Source organism: Dermacentor andersoni, chromosome 3 (assembly GCF_023375885.2).
Source record: "Dermacentor andersoni chromosome 3, qqDerAnde1_hic_scaffold, whole genome shotgun sequence".
Lineage (NCBI taxonomy): Eukaryota > Metazoa > Arthropoda > Arachnida > Ixodida > Ixodidae > Dermacentor > Dermacentor andersoni.
Genome location: NC_092816.1, coordinates 214,341,870 through 214,362,458, shown reverse-complemented (window position 1 = coordinate 214,362,458; position 20,589 = coordinate 214,341,870). Strand labels below are relative to the sequence as shown.

General features: G+C 44.8%; 1 protein-coding gene across 1 annotated transcript in view; it reads right to left on the bottom strand.

Moving 5' to 3' along the window:
- Positions 1-20,589, bottom strand: part of LOC126535802 (testis-specific serine/threonine-protein kinase 3-like) — a 291,567-nt gene that overhangs the window by 8,596 nt on the left and 262,382 nt on the right. Inside the window, exon 8 of the mRNA XM_055072181.2 lies at positions 4,250-4,336. Within this exon, the coding sequence (XP_054928156.2) occupies positions 4,250-4,336 (87 nt within the window). The remainder of the gene's footprint in view (positions 1-4,249; positions 4,337-20,589) is intronic.

Genomic DNA, 20,589 nt, shown 5'->3' with positions numbered 1-20,589 from the left:
TTTAATAGTAAAGGGAACTGCTTTCTGTTCATAGTGGTTCAGTGCTGGCTGACACATTTGACACTTGCAGTATACAGTAAAAAGAGTGATGAAATATTCACTTTTTGTTGCTAAACTGTCATGTGCTTTTTGAGAAGTTTGCTACAGATCTTTATTATTCTATATTGTGTTTTCGCAATAGTCAATTTGAGAAGTCAATTCCCACTGTCGGCAAAATTTTTCACTCATTTTGAAACGACGCACTAAAGACAACTTGACACAGCGACAAATTCATCAGACTGGTCAACAAACGTCACCTGAATTCTTCAGTAGTGGCCATGTGACTCTTTATATTCAGTCGTCTTACTAATCCACAATAGTTAACGGACGCGCTCAGCAGCACTCTTGCAACCCTTTTGAGAGGGTCCAGGTCGCAGCTAGAACAGAGTGTGCATCACCATTGCGTGGGAGATTGAGTAACCACCTTGTACACAGCACATATAGTCTCGGGACTCTGCCGAAAGAGAGTTCCCGTGTCTCCCCCAAAGTGTGTCTTATACGTACGTGGCGAGTACAGACTATTCGAGAAGAGTAAGGTATACTCCTTTTTTTCTTAGTGTGCTCGTCGCACGATCACATCCAGATTGCCACGTTATTGGGGCCAAGGTTAGGTTCACTACAACAATGTGTGAGTCAACGAGCGAAAGGCCTAAGAACCGTTCGGACCGGTAGCAGAGGCAGAAGCTCTTCTTTAACGTAAAAGCCTTAGGACCTCATTTCACAGAAAATATGTGGTCGGCATCCGCCGTGGGCAGCGTTGTCCGCCAAAAAAATAATCCTGAACCAGAACCACGCAGGTCCTCCACGGGGCGCAGAGGTGTCAGCGACCTAACTAAATTTCTCAAAGTAAAATGCGTCAGAAAATGTGTAAAGTCCGACTTACACACAACCTGTAGACATGAAAACACTGTATTGTAATTTGAATATATAATAAAATAATTTACCTGTACGAGAAAATATAATTTTTTTACGTGGAAACTGAAATACCAACTACTTTTTTCCTTGCTTTCGCGGGTTTTAGCCATTGATGAGTCAGTTTGTTGTCTTACGGAGCCATTTGTGTGCTCTGCACTGGCACCGGCATCGGCCTACTGTTGTTTGCTATGCGGCCCCGTATCGCAGGAAGTCGGGTGTCGGTGCCGTCGTCTACGGGGCCCGACAACGCTATCACGTTTCACTCTTGAAGGTGAAACTTAAGCGTCCTCTAAGTTTCCTTATTATTCAGATAATAATTGGGAACCACCTCAACTTTCTTTACTTACTTCCTAATCAAAAGTTAGCCCTTTACCCGCATGTATATTTATCTGATATGTCCACTAGACAAATACATCATCACGCCCATTCGTTAACCCCGCATTTTGCTCAAACTAATGCTTTTCAGTTTAAATTATTCCTGCGTACTGTATTAGAATTGAACTGTCTAACTGATCTTAGCTAATTTTCTGTGACCTAGAGCTATGATGCGTACTGTTAATTCGTTTTATGTCTCAATTTCGCGTAATAATTTCGCATAGTGCTTACTGTTTGTGGGTAATACGTTTGTTAGTTGGCGTTATGTTTCCATTTTGCATAATGTTTTCCTATGTTATCTTTTATGTTCGTACCTTTATCTTACCTCTTGCACCTGTCCTGCTGGGACCGATTCTTAGTCTTCAGTATGAAATAAATAAAAAATAAATAAACAAATAAATTATGCAGGAAGAAAACCAGCCACCAGACCGGCAGCTGAACACGTGCTCTCAGATTCCGGACCCCAGCCTCCAGGACTTCACCCGACCGGCCTTCTTATCCGCCTTCTTATCCAAAGACACTTCGTAACGTCGCCAGGAAGCCATTGAGAGAACTCAAGCGGTCCCATTGCAAGCCACAATTTGCAGATAGCAGCCTGGCTGGGACTTCCGTTTCGGCCTTGCGTTCCCATTCGATGTTCCTGATGCTTCGCCTGCTTCATCTCGGTCTACATGGAGTTAACTACGTTCCATTCAGCTCTGACAGGTCGCTCAACCCGACCACTGCTAGGATGAACCCTTGGTTCCTTCGCTCATCACATCGCCTCAAGAGCCATGCAATGTTCACGCGTGCCGTAACTTATACGTTGTTTCTGTTATTGTAAGCCAGTTTATTAGGTGTCTGTTATCTACTTAATTTATCGTGCTTATTGAACCTCTTTTCTGGCTTGTGTGCAAGCGTCTCTCCCCTCTTTTGTGTGTTCTAAGGCTGCACCTCAGTGACCGTTCCAAATCTATAGAACCTGCGTTACCACTCAGGTAATTCTGAACTCTGCAGAGTATAACCTGTCTCTCTCTCTCTCTCCTTTTTTTTCTTGCTGCCAACGTTTCCTCGTTTACTTGATGTTAAACGAGCTCTTTTGTTCAGTTGTTTGATTTGTTGTTGTACTTGTGTAGTCGTGTTTTGAATACATGCTATTTTTCTTGAGCCCCTCACGCGATAATCCATTTGTAGCCTGTGAGGTATGGGTATCAAGAGGAATGAGTAAATGGCTCTCCTATGCTACGAAACCGCTTTCGATTCAGTAGAGGTACCAGCAGTCATGGAAGCATTGCGTAGTTCCCTTCCGCACTATTCGCTTCAGCAATGCGGCAGATGAATTGCAGCAAATGAGTGAGCACCATTACCGACAAACTAAGGGTAGCGTTGAAGATTACTATGCCAGACAGAAGTCACATTCAAGAACGAAGCAAGAGAACGAGCATTCGTGATTGTCCGTAAGCCTCAAGAATCTGCGCAAGAGTACGTTTACTTTGGCTCCCAGTGGATCTGCATATTAGGAATAAAATTTACAGAGGAATAAAAATGGGTGCATACGGCGGGGATTACCCAGTCATAGCGGGTTCGTGGCTGTTCAGCCTTGAAAATTAAAGAGCACAATCATTCCATTCAACCAGTGCTTGCATATGAGACGGAATCTTATAGGATAACAAATATGCTTAAGAACAGTTGAGATAAGGATCGTGGAACGACCAATAAAATGAGACATAACATTAAGAAACAGGAAAATGGGGATGTGGGTTGGAGAGATAAGGGGAGTAGCCAATAGTCTACTTCAGCAAAATATAGTTAGGTAGGCCACGTGATAAATGAAACCAGTCGTTTATCATAGTAATTAAACTGATGCCAAGGGAAGGAAAACGCAGTCGAGGACGGAAGAAGACTAGGTGCTATGACGATGTGAGAACATTAATTATAACTTGTCCTTAAGGAAATCAGCCAATATTTGTTGGTGTCATCGTAGTAAAATTAAAGAAAACTCAAAGTACAGAGGACCACAACGCTGAAAATTCATTTCTGGAGTTTCCGAGTAGGAAAAACATGCCGAATACTACGCATTCGTACAGCTTCGTAACAGTAAAGAAAGATAATAAAACAACTCGGATTTCGCATCGGAATAAGCGCATAGACGTGTCGCTGGCGCAATACGCTCCTCTTTTTCAGATATAGAAAACATCCAAAAATTAGCATGCAATAGTTTTTTGGTTTCTGCCTGACACTTTTATGTTGTCAAGCCGTCGCTCACACCAGCAGACTGAGGCATGTGGAGGTAGAAGCACATTTTCCTTATTTTTAATAGAAAGTTTGTGCTCCCCTACTTTTGCCTATATCGCCTTCCCACTGCATGGCGGTATCAGGCGGAGCACGTCCGTTGTACATTTTACAGAGGGTCTGGTGATCGTCCTCTGGCGCCCACGCGTTCTGCTTCGTATAAATTGCGACCGAGAAAGAACAGTCTTTGTGCTTGGGTTAACTGCACTAGCTTCAACGAAATTGGAAAATTCGGAAGCACAGGATTAGCTGTGGTAATAATTCCTGCCTGGTGCAAGGCAGCAATTATTATATATGACTTCGTGTTGTAGTGAAATAAAATTAGTCTATTGACGAGGATGGTATTCCCCGGCAAATTGGCATTGAAAGCGATGGTGCTTGAATCTGCTACATGCTACGCGTGGATTCGACCAAAACTAGCTTGTTACTCTGGCACGTAGGCACATCGTTACCTTGAACAGACACCACGTGAAAAGAATCCGAGAGGTCAATGCATCTGTTGCGTCCTTGCTAAAAACTAAATGCCCATAAATGGGTCAAGCCGTAATTTGCTCACACACAGGGCGCACGACCGAAAATAAACCCGTTTTCACTCCGTTTTCAAACGGAGTGCGCGGGGTGTCTCTTGCAGCTCTTATCCCACACCTACCTTTGGTAAGTCAACGTCCTCCTTGACGGATACATCCTCCTTGGCCTCCTGCCGCACGGGATCCCGCAGGCTGCTCGTGTCCGAACTCTGTGACCACCGGGTAAAAAGGAACCGCGCTGCTTTAATTGTTGTTTCTGGACTTGATTTTCCTTGACGTTCTAACTGAGAAGACCTGCCATGATCTGGTTAAGAATGGAGTTGCATCTGTTTTCTATCCCTGCTTTATTCAGAACTGTGTGAGCTACTTTACGTATAAACTGCACAGTAAATGTTTGACTCCATGTATCTAGGTATTGTGTAATGTGTGATAGCTGCTCTTTGTTGAAGTAATGCTCCTCGGTTTGACGCAATTGCTACAACTCAAGTAGTCTGGCAAAAGTGTGCCGCAAGTATTCTTTACCATTCCATTTGTTGTACGCATGGAGACATATCGAGGAAGCATTTGTAGATTGGATCCCTCCGTGCCCTGTAGCTGCATGCACAACTAGGAGTTTGTTTGTCCTTTGTGTCTGCCCTAGGTCGCTTCTGCCGGCTGCAATGGTTCCCGTGCTAGTGCCATAGACATACAGCATTAAAAGAGTACCTTCCAAGAACACGCCGTCACAAGCGCACTACTATATAACGACAAAAGAAAGTTTCATTGCTTATAACCTTTTAGGGTATTTCCCGTATTCGGAGATCGGCTACGGCCATTTTGGAGAATGGCATGATAAATTGCACATGTGTGCACATGTATGCACCAACCACCTAGGATACCTTTAGAAGAAGCTTACGCGTGAGCTCGCTAGGAGTTCTGAATGCAGACAGAGCGTAGGCTCATGCACACATGCTTATTCAAAGTTACTAATGTAGATAGCCTTCTTTGTCTTCTTCAGGCGCTTTGAACCTGTGTATTTCTCCATCTAGTTATTTATCTTTTCAGGAACCGAATGGCCGCAGCGGAGACCAAGATGAAGGACGGTGAATAGGCCAAAAAGCCCCCTAAAGCCTGTTTCACATGATGCGATTTTCGTCACACCGGGAGTGCGATTTCCGTCGTTTGCGATAAAAATTGCAGTCGCAGTGCCGACCCCCCAATTTTTGGCTGCGACCAACCTGTTGGTCGCACAGTCGCATCGTCGCAGCGATCGCTGCGATTTTCCGTCGACATTGCGCGGAGAGCTATCACGGAGCTATTTCGCCGGTTTGTTTTGGAGAATAGAGTATCGCACAACAACTGCAATGCGTGGAGACGTGGATTGCCGAATTCGGTACGTACAGGAAAAGAGAATAAAAAAAAGACTTGTACTGCAGACTCCATTCTCCCGTTTCTATGCGTTTGTTGACACGACGCAGTAAATGAAGTGCATTTTCACGCTTGCTTCGTACGCCTTTGCGAGTTGTCAGTACTAGGATGTGTACGATCCCCACCAGACGACCCGGTCGTCACAATTTTCGTTTGTTCAGTAGCATGCGAAAATCGCGCTTACGGAGCAGCTTGAATTATTTCAACCTCGGTAAGGGCGAATGACAAGACAGCAAAGTGCCCGAAGTTTCAACGTTGTGCTGAACGCGGTACCATTCAGTTGCGTTTTCTTGTCAGTTTTCAAGCGTGAATTTCCCGATGCATCTTGAAAGCTTATCTCACCTCATTTATTAAATTTGACAGAGCAATAGTCTAGGCTATCGTAATGAATCTGCTGCGATAGCATTAAATCCGTGGCTTGAATAAACAGCGTCGTTAATTTGTTTTCGAATATTACATGCACGTTAAGTTGCACGTCTTCTCTGGAGAATTTCTTTTATGCACAGAAATCAATAAACATTGACCATGTTGCGGACTTCATATCCCTACTGCATTTGCATTAACACTTGCTTTGAAAGGTAAATAACTCTACAGCTAGTAAATTAAGTAAATTATTTGCTTGCTATAGTGGCACAACGAAAACGTACCCTCCTACTCCGGCATGTAAAACTCGTTCAACAATGCGAAAAGCAGGCAAATGGCCCGTTCTTGTGGGAATAAAACAGTATAAAACGACACGCTGAAGAAAAGTAAATCAAAACTGTGCAGTGCAGTCAGCCAGTACAAGCAGTTCTTGCACGTTCACAGCTGATCAAGTGAGCAGAAACATTCATGCCTTACATGTTTCTAATAAGTTCGTGACCACATATATTAGTGTGTAAACCCATATAACAATATCTGCTAGGATTACTCTTTATAAGTAATGAAATACCATGCTTCTTGCAAGAACACACCACCCAATGATTTTAGAACAAATTTCTGCATTTCAACTATACACAATGTGTGGTTTATTCAATAAAGGACCACAAACTGGGCTTTTTTGCAATAAAAAACTTATTCCAAATTTTACTTACATACAGGCAAGAAAAAAAACTATAGACAAAAATATTGTTCAATTTATTCACCTGTCACTGTGGCTATAGCATTCTGCTGCTAACCCAAGGCGAGGCGTTGATTTTCCAGCCATGGAAGCCGCATTTCGATGGGAATCGTAGGTAAAAAAGAGCTCTTGCACTTAGATTTACTTCATCATCGTTTATTGAACCCTTAAACTTCAAAATACTACTGCATAGGGGGGCATGCTTACGCAAAATCGAACACCAACAGAAAGCATAGTGCAAAATTGCAAAAATGTACAATTAAATTGTAAATCTTTCATGATAATTCGAGTGCGTAAATATGCATTGCATCAATGTGTATTGTTCAACAGCACTGCACATATAAGAATAATCAGGTACAGCAAGTGCTCTGTCAGGAAGCTGGTTCTACAGATGTATAAATGTCAAGACATGAATGCTCATACTACGTCGCACACATATCACAAAGAAAACCTTTTTCAAGAGTTGCCCCCTCTGGCAGATATAATGAGTGGGCCATAAGCAGCAGAAACTTCATTGCAGGGCATTGTGTATTACCGCTTATGAAAGAATGAAGAGTGTGAAGAGGCTTTTAACAGCAGTACCTCATGCTAGTCTCATTAGAGGAACGATGAGCAAATACATTTCTGGTAGAGCACTTAAGTTAAACATTAACTTTCTGAAAGACGGAAAATTCCAGGTGAGAGTTGGAGGTACATTTGGCCCACCCACACCAACAACACGGGCATACTGCAAGAAATACTACAGCCTATGGTGTATTACAGTCTATGGGAAAGCTATCTTATACAGAAATCAAGAATGATGCAACAAGCCCTCGACAACACTGCAGACTTTCTTGGCCAGTCTGGCCTCTCGCTTTCTGATAAGTCGGCTTACATCGACGTCCGAAAAACGACTACAATCAAGAACTACTCCAGATTGCACATCGTACTCCCAATAGCTGGAGAAACATACCCGCAAGTCAACATCCACAAATCCTCAGCTAGTGGAAGACTATGACGGCAGAGCCAGCATGTGGGTGAAACAATTATGCCGTGCCTGGACGCAAATTCTACACTTGGTGAAACGAATAATCTTAAAATCATTGGGTGTGGACGAGCGGATACTATGGAAAATCGCAGATGCTGTGCTTGTGTCCAAGGTATGGTACGGTATGAATTACCAGCAGCACACAAAAAAAACAACTCATTGAATACAGGCATCGGGTAAGAACAGGTATTTCCGGCTTTACCATGCTTGAAGTCCTGTATGAGAAAGAGCAAACCAACAAGCACCTAGACAGAGTACAGTTGCAGCCTGCAGCACAAATTCTTTGCCTGAAGAGCTCAGAACCTGGTCCCAAGGTACTATGCCAGCTAGCATATGAGATGCAAGAACGACTACCCCTCCCTTCAGAAACAACCTCGGCAGCACCTGCACTTTAAATAAAACAGGTCTATGCCGTCCAATATGCGGGCAAACAATTAGGCCAGGAGACTATATGCTACTGCCAAACGCACAGAGGAGGTTGCTAATCATGAATACGCAAGCAAACATCAGGCACACATAGTACACTGATGTGGAAATTGCAGTGTAACTGTAGTATGACACTACATAAATCTAAACCCCATATAAGTGAGTACCATTCCAGGTCATCCTACACATAGAAAAGCTGAACTGAAAGCAATCAAAGGAGCACTTGTAGTGCAGATTACACCCTCCACAACACCTTGCATGGATTCACCAGAAACTTTCTGGGCCTGCACATAACACGAGATTGTCAGGAACATCAGGAGATTGACACGCGACTTGCAAGCAAGTGGCTTGAAATTAAATTACAGGATACATAGCCATGCAGATATTCCAGGACACAAGCGGCATTATAATAAGCCCGACATAATAACTGAAAACTGGATGAGTTGGTGTGTATTCATTATTAACTAAAGTGCAACAGATAGACAACAGAGAAGAACGAAGCGCTCTGTGTAAGCGCTCTGTGTGTTCACCTCGTTCTTGTCCATCGTATTTTTGTTGCACTATAGGTAATGAATTAATAAGGCTGCACAGGAGAAGAATGATACCTCTGCCCAAGGGCCCGATTTCACATCCAAATCCACGCGTGCACACGCACACACATACACACAAATGTTGCAAGAGTGCATAGCATGAAGCAGTATCAACAGAATGATATCAACTAGAGATGGATGAGGACTAACTTCCAACCGAGGTTCATTTGTAAAAATGTGGCGAGTTATACAAATTACCAGAAAAAAAAGACGATGAGCAAAACGAGGACAAGGTGAAAGCAGGAGCCAACGTTTCGACAGGTGGACTTGTCTTCTTCAAGGTCCACTTGTGGAAACGTTGGCTCCTACTTTCACCTTGTTCTCGGGCTGCTCATTGTCTTGAATTTCCATCTCCCGCTTTCCCCATGTTTTCCCCAGAAAAAGAAAGACATCTTTGAAGGCTAGATCTTTGAAGACATCTTTGAAGGCTTTCAAGAAACACTGTTGTTATTCCAATAGACAGACTGACAGCTTGCTTATGCAGGCACATTCATCCAGTTCCATACCATTTGGAAAAAATGAGTTCCTTGGAAGGTAGCGACATGCAGACTTGGTGATAAAAATGTTTTTTTTCCTGGACTTGTATGTCTATATGTATTTTCTCCCTTTCCCGATTTTATGTTTGGTTTCATCAAGCACTAGTCATTATCAGGTTTTATTGCTGTACTACTTTCTCGTAACCTTTAAAGATCACTGCATTTTCATAATAAACCTTTTAATTAGAAGTTAGCGTACCCTGTTCTTACTGCTTCACACTATACATTCCTGCTACATTGGCCAAATAAAAGATTTTATAAGGTACACAGAAGCATCATAAGGGCCATTAAAGTGACTTGTTGCAGTCTAAAAAAATTATGAACAGCCTGGCTGCAAATGGCACCAGAGAACACATAGTACGAACAAGAAAACCGAGATGATCTAACAACCAAAAGGTTAATGTACAAACCGAGTAATTGCTCGCTGACAAGCAATAGACCGAAGATACACAAAAAGGAGGAGCAAGAATTCATGTGTGTTTCCTGACAGGAAATGAATCCATTTCTAACGGAGGCCGTGCTGACAAGATTCTCCCAGAATTTTTAGATCTACAGCTTCAGTAATTTCTCTAGGCAGCCGATCTGCACAGAATGCTAGCTTCTTCATCTACAATGCACGTTCAGGTGTCGAGAGTGCATTACAGAGGAAGAAGCTAGCATTCTGTGGAGATCGGCTGCCTTGAGAAATTATGGAAGCTGTAGATGCAATGACATTGGGAGAATCTTGTGTCAGCATGGCCTCTGTTACACTTTCAGAGATGGATGCGATTCCTGTTGGGATCTGTACGGACACACATCAGTTTTTGCTTCTGATTTTTATGTAACTTCCATTTATTGCTTGTGAACCAGCATTTACTCGGCATGTTCAATAAACTTTCATTTGTTAGCACGCCTCATGATCGCCTTGGTCTCTAGCAGAAAGATGTTCCGAATACGTTGAGAGAACGCTAGCCCAGCTAGGCAATACAGTATACACGGACGCCGCCGTATGTCCACACGGAAGAGAACGCGTGGCTGCGACGGTAGTGGTTAACAAGGAAGGAAACCCGATCACGTGTGCCACGGCAAAGGTCGCTGGCACAGCGGAGGCCGAGGAGATTGCCGTAGGGCTGGCGGCAGCGGAAGGTTATAGAACAGGCCCATCTCTCAACATACTGACGGACTCAAAAGAGGCGTGCAGGAACTACACGAGGGGCAGAATCAGCAAAACTGCCCTCAGAATACTCAGCGGAGCCACCTCCGCCGAGAAGGAAAAGCCCAGGCACAAACTAATCTGGTCCTGGGTCACGTAGGCATAGGGGGGAACGAAAGGGCAGACAGCCTAGCTCGAGGCGAAGCGTTCCGAGCAGGACGGTCTAATGCCTCGGAGACCCACCTACTGGCTTGCGAGGGGGGATACGCAGAGACCCTGAACTTATATAGAGTAACTAGAATTAGATGTCCGCCACCACACAGAGCCCTCACAAAGGAGGAAGCGACCAACTGGCGCATACTACAAACTCCTTCCCCAACTTACACGTGCTCAATAAGATGTTTCCGACACAATATAGGGCCACCTGCCCTTGGTGCGGTGCCACACCTACACTCTACCACATCACCTGGGAGTGCGAACGCAACAAAGCATTCCACAAACACCAAAACACACGAGTGCGGAGCAATGGGAGAGTCAGCTCACCAGCAGCGAGCTCACGGCCCAAAGGACCCTAGTGCAGCACGCGAGCGATGCAGCATGACTCAGTGGAGCCTTGGAATAGGGGCCCACCCTTGCTGAAGAGAACTCTCAAGTCGCCAGCGCCAAGAAGATGAAGACGCCGCAGACCTCGTAACCGCGAAACTCTTAAAAGACTCAATAATAGTTTTCACTCACTCACTCATTCTTTTTACAGTGAAGCTGTATATGCCTAGGCAAAACACTCGTGGTCCGATCACAAAAACCCTAGTGTAGAGGTATGAGCCATTGTTTGGGGGGGTGGGAGCTATTGCATTCGTCTGGCATAATGGACGGAGAAGAAGAAGTATTTTAATGATTGGAAAATGTAGAGAGGTCGGCCGGATAATGGAGCATCTGGCCTGCTACTCTACGTAAGGGAAGGGGAAGAGGGGAAGAAAAAGGGTCACAATGGGGGATGATAATGGGAAGAACGAGGTGAATGACACATTACACAACTGGTATCACAGGCGTGAGTCCAGGCCCGTGTCACCTAGGAAACGTGAAAGTGCACGCATTGTCTCTGTCGTCTGCCAACTCTGTGGCCATGCGCCTAGCAGGAGGTCCTCCAACAGTGGTCCATTGTGTAAATGTCTGAATGTATCTGCCATTGTCAGTCTTTCGCGCGCATACTCAGGGCACACCACGAGCACATGTTCGATAGTCTCTACAGCGCCACACACTGAACAGTCCGGGGAGTCGGTCCGTCCAATAATGTGCAAATATTTGCGCGTGAAGGCGACGCCTAATCGCAGTCTGTGTATCAGGCATGTATGAGGGCGTGGAATTCCACGCAGAATAGGAAATTTCATATCGGGATTCAGCCTATTAAGGCGGACGTGACGAGCGTCTGGCTGGGCCCAGTATCTTCTCGTCGCACTCCTCATTAATTCCGACAGGAGGCATGTGATGTCCGGTCTGGAGAATGGCACTACAGTTCGCAGGCCATTGCTGAGGGCGCGCCTTGCTGTAGCGTCGGCCTTCTCATACCGTTGAGCCCACAGTGTCCCGGGATCCATTGGAACACTATGCAGTGGTGGTTTTCTTGACCGCATGAAAGTAGCTCGGTGATCAGCAGTGCCAGAACCTGATATGCGGTGTGGCGCAGGAAGCATCCCAAAATTTGCAGCGCGGCTTTTGAGTCCGTGAAAATGCACCACTCTTGAGGTCTTTCCCCACAGATGTGGCGAATCGCTTCCCGAATAGCCACAAGCTCGGCAGTGGCTGATGCAGAATTATGGTCTAGTATGAAACCTAAAAACAGTGAAGAAGAAACTTGGAATTGGCAAGAATCAGATGTATCCGTTAAGGGACAAAGCCGGCAATACGAATACTAATATGGATGAGATAGTTCAAGTGGCTGAGGAGTTCTATAGAGATTTATACAGCACGAATGGTACCCAGGATGATAATGGAAGAGAGAATAGTCTAGAGGAATTCGAAATCCCAGAAGTAACGCCGGAAGGAGTAAGGAAAGCGTTGGGAGCTATGCAAAGGGCGAAGGCAGCTGGGGAGGATCAGGTAACAGCAGATTTGTTGAAAGATGGTGGGCAGATTGTTCTAGAAAAACTGGCCACCCTGTATACACAATGCCTCATGACCTCGAGCGTACCGGAATCTTGGAAGAACGCTAACATAATCCTAATCCAATAGGAAGGGGACGCCAATGACTTGAAAAATTATATACCGATCAGCTTACTGTCCGTTGCCTACAAAGTATTTACGAAGGTAATTGCAAATAGAATCAGGGACACCTTAGACTTCCGTCAACCAAAAGACCAGGCAGGATTCCGTAAAGGCTACTCAACAATAGATCATATTCACACTATAAATCAGGTGATAGAGAAATGTGCGGAATATAACCAACCATTATATATAGCTTTCATTGATTACGAGAAAGCGTTTGATTCAGTCGAAACCTCAGCAGTCATGGAGGCATTGCGGAATCAGGGTGTAGACGAGCCGTATGTAAAAATACTGAAAGATATCTATAGCGGCTCCACAGCCACTGTAGTCCTCCATAAAGAAAGCAACACAATCCCAATAAAGAAAGGCGTCAGGCAGGGAGATACGATCTCTCCAATGCTATTCACAGCGTGTTTACAGGAGGTAATCAGAGACCTGGATTGCGATGAATTCGGGATAAGAGTAAATGGAGAATACCTTAGTAACTTGCGCTTCGCTGATGATATTGCCTTGCTTAGTAACTCAGGGGACCAACTGCAATGCATGCTCACTGACCTGGAGAGGCAGAGCAGAAGGGTGGGACTAAAAATTAATCTGCAGAAAACTAAAGTAACGTTCAACAGTCTCGGAAGGGAACACCAGTTTACGATAGGTAGCGAGGCACTGGAAGTGGTAAGGGAATACATCTACTTAGGACAGGTAGTGACTGCTGATCCGGATCATGAGAGCGAAATAACCAGAAGAATAAAAATGTGCTGGGGTGCGTTTGGCAGGCATTCGCAGATCATGAAAAGCAGGTTGCCATTATCCCTCAAGAGAAAAGTGTATAACAGCTGTGTCTTACCAGTACTCACGTACGGGGCAGAAACCTGGAGGCTTACGAAAAGGATTCTTACGAAAAGGTTAAGGGGTAAGAAAAGAGCAGATTGGGTGAGGGAACAAACGCGCGTTAATGACATCTTATTTGAAATCAAGAAAAAGCAATGGGGCATGGGCATGACATGTAATGAGGAGGGAAGATAACCGACGGTCATTAAGGGTTACGGACTGCATTCCAAGGGAAGGAAAGCGTAGCAGGGGGCGGCAGAAAGTTAGGTGGGCGGATGAGATAAAGAAGTTTGCAGGAACGACATGGCCACAATTAGTACATGACCGGTGTTGTTGGAGAAGTATGGGAGAGGCCTTTGCCCTGCAGTGGGCGTAAACAGGCTGATGATGATGATGATGGTGATGATGATTATGATGATGATGATGATGATGAAACCTCGAGTCATCTGTTGGGCTGGTATCACCACAGCTGCTGTCGATGCCTTCGGTGACGCGGAGCAGTCTGTGTAACATTAACATATGTCTGGTATTCTGACCAGATGTACGCGAGAGCAAGTTGTTGTAGTCCACTGACGGGAACCAATGATTTCTTTAGTATGCCGGGGACATGTACGCATACCGAAGCTTGAACCTTCACCCATGGTGGTTTGACGGGGTGATATGGAAGGGCATAGCCTGATGTTATGTGGGGTAGATGGCAGCGGGGTGCACTTGTGAAACTGCTGTCCGGCCGCTCATGTAGAACTGACGTCAATGGATGGCAATGGTGTCGTGTCAGTAAGCGTAAATACACACGAAGTGGTTCGTGGGACAGGTGTATCGATAATGGGCATACGTGGGCTTCCTGAATTTCTTGTTGGGTAGACATAGAAATGCTTATGCATTTAAAACATATATGTTTATCTACGTATTATTGCCGGGAAGGGCCAGCAAGGGGGACGGGGTAAAGGCAAGACCAAGATGTCATAATTATCTCGCAGCAAAGGTGTGGTTGGCCATTGGCTAGACCGATAGTGACGTCGTTTCTCTCTAGCAGAAGAGTGTGCGTGCAGCAGTCGCTCTCAGACTTCCCAATAGTTTTAAAAACGTGTCCCTGTATTTAATTAAATGAAATGTGCAGCCCCGATGTGTCACTTGGTAACTACAGTGCACAACCGAGTCATAAATGTTATGATTAACGCATTACAAAACACAAATGCATAATATAATTCAGAAACACTTTGATGGACCCGCTGGATTAACACAATGAACCACTCATTGCACTTTCCGTGATGGTGATCTTGCAAAGTGCGATGTGTGGCATTCCAAATAAACAATGTGATAAACGCAAGCCAAACATGTGCATAACCACATTAAGAAACACAGACATAACTAATAATATAGAAAGACTTAAATAAACCCTTGGAATTAACCCAGTGATAAACACCCGGGCCGCACATTTCAGCTTCGCTAGTTTACCATCTGTACAGGGTGCATAATCAGTAATTTTTTCTGTTATTGTTTGTTAAGTATTGTATAACGTTGTGCCAGTAAAACATGTTGGACTAGTTGGTGCATTGTTTGGGTACTGCTGTTCTTGCTGGTTTTTTCTTAATGTTGTGCCATTCTTCCTTTTGTAACAACTTTTTGTTCCCTCTCGCATAATACTCCAACCTTGCAGCCTGCGAGGTATATAAATAAATAAGTACATAATCACATGTCATTCATTCATCTGCATACACCTCGCACCATTCCTTGCTCGACAAACGTCCCTGTCTTGATGTCTCGCAGCGCGCACATACATTAACTGCCGTTTGCATTTCGCTGTAATTTGTGAACAGTGTAATGCATAAAGATTACATGACAGTAAGGTTGTGACCTATGCGGTGCATAAGCAAACCTTGCAAAAGATGACATGTTGGATTGTCGAAAATAAGACAAATTGTATATATCACAGTTACTTTAACAGCATTTAATTGACCACTTGACAAAAACTTCACTTCGCATAGATTCCGACACGTACACTGATCCGGCAGTTTTTTTTTTTTTTTGCTTAATAATGTGGTCGTTACTGCAAGGCCACAGTGTAGATTTGAAAACAAAGTTAAATAAATTTGTTTGCTGCAATATAACAATATGTGTAGATCACTGCAATTCCAACACCAGAACATGATACAAACATGCACACTATAGGATGCAGACAAATGCTCAGGACAAACTCCAGAATGCTTGCATCCTGATACTTATGAAAGTGAACAGTTTCATTCCATGGCTGTCAATGAGAGGGGGAAAGCAAACTTAATTGTGTTCTTGAAAAAAAAGGCATTGATAAGCTTAGAGATATAGTCATTGCTTAAAACTTTCGAAATGTATAATTATAGCTTGCTATCGACATTGAAGCAGCCTTTCGACAGCAAGGAATCAATTTTTCCAGCTCTGAGCATTGAATCGCAGACATTGCAAGCCGACATAAAATTCTGCCAATATAATCTGTGTAGGAATACCAAATTCGAATAAACATTGAGACTTGCATTTGTGCTTTCTCCGGCTGAGTAATCTAGTTTGAAATGACTCCCATAAGCATGTCGCAACAATGTTGATCTAATACAGGTTAAATGCATGACTAGCTTAAGAAATCTGGATGATGGCTATAAATTACAGTGAAGAAAGTATAATATCTAATAATATTATTAATATAATGATAACATTTATTTTCACAAAACAGGCTAACCGTGAGCGGCGTGCGAGGCTGAGCAGAAAGCTGAAAAATTCTACGGCCTACGATCGTGCATTATGAAAAGCGCGTATTGATGTGGTATTCTTGTTAGAAGTTCCGAGTACACCAACAGCGCGAGACACAGGACAACAAAGTGGACGAGAAGCGTGGCTTTTAGAATGCTATGTTACAACGTATAGGTTTCTACAAATGTGACGGTAACTGCTCGAAACATTTGATGCGTCGGCTATTGCGCCTTTAGAAATATTTTGAGAGGGCTCCCATATATATATTCACAGCGCAAGCACGGCGATGGATGAACCAGGCTACCGCTAAAATTGAATTTCACAGCACAATTTTCATTCCACGTCCAGTAATCACGCAGATCATTTGAGGCTTCGTTCAGGGGCACACGTGGGCTTTCGGGTTGGTGCTTCTTGTTGCGTTTGGCGCAAGAATATGGCTAGCAGCAGGCACCACATATGCGCAATCACGGGCGATATACACGCATCATTTCTTCAGAAGCTGATGCCGAGCACGGGACGCGCGAGGATCTTGTTGGTCTGACACGACGACTTCGTGGCAGCAGAATTCAAAATACTTCATATGCGGTGAGAGTAGCTATATGAACTTGTCGATAGGTCATCTTGTAGATTGTTGTAGCGCAGGCAGAACGAAACGGTCATAGAAGGCAGATGAGACAACGTACAACGCTAAACCACCTGCGAACAGCTGTACGTGCGCCATGTCGCACTGAATTTCAGAAACCACCGTTGCGCACTCCAAGACAAATCTTAACATCTTTAAATTAGTAAAGGTGCATATTATTTGCTTCTAAAGAAGAAAAGCCAATAATGTTGTAATGTAAACGTTTTATTCATCACAATAAAAGAATTATGGTGCATGTGTCACGAAACCTGGCAGTAAGCAACCGTGGGCGTCGCACCAGTCGCATTGTTGAAATCGCAATCATATGAAATGAGCCCTCTACAAATCGCATTGCGACGCGTGCGACTGCACAGTTTTTCTTCGTTCCAGTCACAGCATGTGAAACAGCTTTAAGAAGGTGGTCGAACCCGTGGTCTCAATACAGGCGCGCAGTGAGGGGAGCCTTGAGCTGACGACAGAGCCGCTCAGCCGTGCTGTTGGCATAGGGATGGCATGCCGTGGTATGGCAGTGCTTATTCTCAAGCAGGCGGTTGAGGAAAAGGAAAAAGTACACTGAAATTGTCACCCACGGTCAGTTGCAAAAGCGTTGGGGCATTCGAAGCAATGAACCCATATTGAAACAAAGGCTTTGGCGACCGTTACCGCATGGATGTCCGGAATGGGCACGGCTTCAGGCCAACGGGTGAAGCGGTCAATCGCCGTCAGAATGTACCGGCAATCATGAGATTGAGGAAGAGGTCCAACCAAATAACTATTAACGTGGACTGGGTGAATCAATGTTGTTACGAAGAGGAAGCCTGATGCACAAATCTATTTACAACTATTTACAGGGGAAGAGGTAATCGCGCGGGCTGGTACAAATGTCGCCGCTCCCGGAGACCGTCTACTATTTCCTTTTCGTCTCCTTGCGCGCACGGTCCTGTACAAATATACATAACCCGCGGATGCTGCATTGGCGTCCCGCCGTTTCTTTGAATGAGAGCGAACTAGATGAACAGTACAGTTTTAAACGGAACACGTGGACGACATCAGTTCGTACCAAGGACGAGGACGGCATGTCTTCGAAACGGGCGATTTCGTAATTTCATCGACCTACCGTCGCATTACCTAGGAATGTCCTGTATAGCGTGACAGCTGTTTTTCGGAAAGACCGACATGCCCACTTGGAGTCCTCAGCAGAACCAGATTTCTGGGATGGAACTGAAGGTTCTGGCGGTGATTGTCGTAGCGAGTCTTTTGTGGCTGCTGAGCCGCTGTAAGTCGATCACAGGCAATCTGGCGAGCCATACGGGCGCGACCAACGGCGTCAAGGGCGTATTCAGCGGAATGTCGCGACACTGAAAGTATCAAGGTGTCACAAGGCTGACTGGGATGGCGACCAAACAAGAGGTAGAAAGATAAGGAACCCGTGGTATTATGACACGATGACTTACATGCAAATGTCACGTAGGGCGAAGTGCTGTCCCAGTCGCGATGGTTTGCCGAAACGCACATAGACATCTCTAAGGGTGCGATTCAGTCGTTCAGTCAGTTCGTTCGTTTGTAGGTGATACGTGGTTGCAAGCTTTTGTTCGGTGGAGCAGGAATGAAGTCTGTCTTCAACAACATAGGACAAGAAGTAGCGGCCACAATCTGTGAGCAGCTCCTTTGGCACGCCATGGTAATGAATCACGTCTTAAAGTAAAAAGTTTGCTCCATCTGTAGCACAGCTGGTGGGCAGGGCACGTGTAATGCCATAGCGCCCTGTATAGTCTGTATCAACGGCGATTCATTTTTTCCTTTTATGGATGTAGGCAAGGGACCAATAAAGGCCCATGCCAACACTGAAGAATGGCTCCGTGGCAACAACATCAATTGGATGAAGGTGGCCGGCAGGTTGCCCACATGGCAACTTTCGATGCTGGCAAGGGTCGCAAGCGGCAACGTAACGTAGCACAGAGTGGTAAATGCCTGGCCAGAAGAAGCGACGTGGAAGTCTCTCGTAAATGCAGCAGGTGCAAAGGCGTACGACAGTGGGTACGTCGTGGCGCTCAGCAAGAACAGTTAGACGGGGATGACGAGGTACAACTGGCAGTAAATGTGGTCGATCAGAGCTGATGTTGCGTCAATAAAGAATGTCGTCATGGAGCACAAACATTCCGGTTGAGAGATCTGATTGTCATGAAGTCAAGCGCACAATGATCGACAGGAGAAAGCCACCCGTTCGCTGCTCAGTAGCGATGTCGCGAAAGTCAGAATCGGTCAGACGCCAAGTATCTAGGAGGATCTACAGAAGGACGAGACAAGCTGTCGGCGTCCAGACGTAAGCGGCCAGACTTGTACATCACAACGAAAGAATGCTCCTGAAGTGTCAGTGCCCGGCGACCAAGGTGGCCAGTCGGGTCTTTCAGTGACGATAGCCATTACAGGGCATGGTGGTCCTTGATGACAGAAATCATCATGATCATTATTGTTATTATTATCATCATCAGCCTATTTGTGTCCACTGCAGGGTGAAGACCTAACCCTGCGATCTCCAATTAGCCTTGTCCTGCGCCAACTGATTCCAACTAGCTCCAGCAAATTTCGTAATTTCGTCGCAGCACCTAGTCTTCTGCCGTCCTCTACTGCGCTTCCCATTCTCTTGGTACCCATTCTTTAATTGTCAAACGGTTAACGGTCAAACGGTTATCTAATCTGCGCATTACATGACCTGCCCAACGCCATTTCTTTTCTTGATGTCTATTAAAATATCGTCTATTCCCGTTTGCTCTCTGATCCGAACCGCTCTCATTCTATCTCTTAAAGTTATGCCTAGCATTCTTCATTCCATCGCTCTTTGCGCGGTCCTTAACTTGTTCCCATGCTTCTTTGTCAGTCTCCAAGTCTATGCCCTATATGTCAGCACCGCTAAAATGCACTGACTGTATAGTTTCCTTTTCAATGATAATGGTAAGCTTTAAAAAATTAAATTATGGGGTTTTACGTGCCAAAACCACTTTCTGATTATGAGGCACGCCGTAGTGGAGGAATCCGGAAATTTCGACCACCTGGGGTTCTTTAACGTGCACCTAAATCTAAGTACACGGGTGTTTTCGCATTTCGCCCCCATCGAAATGCGGCCACCGTGGCCGGGATTCGATCCCGCGACCTCGTGCTCAGCAGCCTAACACCATAGCCACTAAGCAACCACGGCGGGTAACGGTAAGCTTTCAGTCAGGAGCTTACGATTCTGCCGTATACGATCCAACCCCTTTTTATTCTTCTGTGAGCTTACTTCTCATGGCCAGGGTTCCCTGTGATTAGTTGACCTAGGTAAATCTACTCCTTCAGAGACTCTACAGGCTGACTTGCAATCTTGAACTCTTGTTTCCTTGCCCGGTCATTTATCATTATCTTTGTCTTCTGCGTACTAATCTTCAACCTCAATCTTCCCTATAAGGGTACTCGATAATTTGTTGTAGCTCGTCCGCAGTGTTGCTGAATAAAACAATGTCATCGGCAAACCGAAGGTTGCTGAGGTATTCGCCTTCGATCCTTACTCCTGAACCTTCCCAGTTTAACAGTTTGACTACTTCTTTCAAGCACGCAATGAATAGCATTGGATAGATTATGTTTCCTTGTCTGACCCCGGTCTTTATAGGTATCTTCCTACTTTTCTTGTGCAGAATTAAGGTGGCTGAGGAATCTCTGTAGATTCTGTACTCCATCACTACGCAGTACTTCTATGACCGCTGGTATCTTTACTGAATCAAATGCTTTTTAGTAATCTATGAAAGTCATATAGAGAGGCTTATTGCACTCTGCAGATT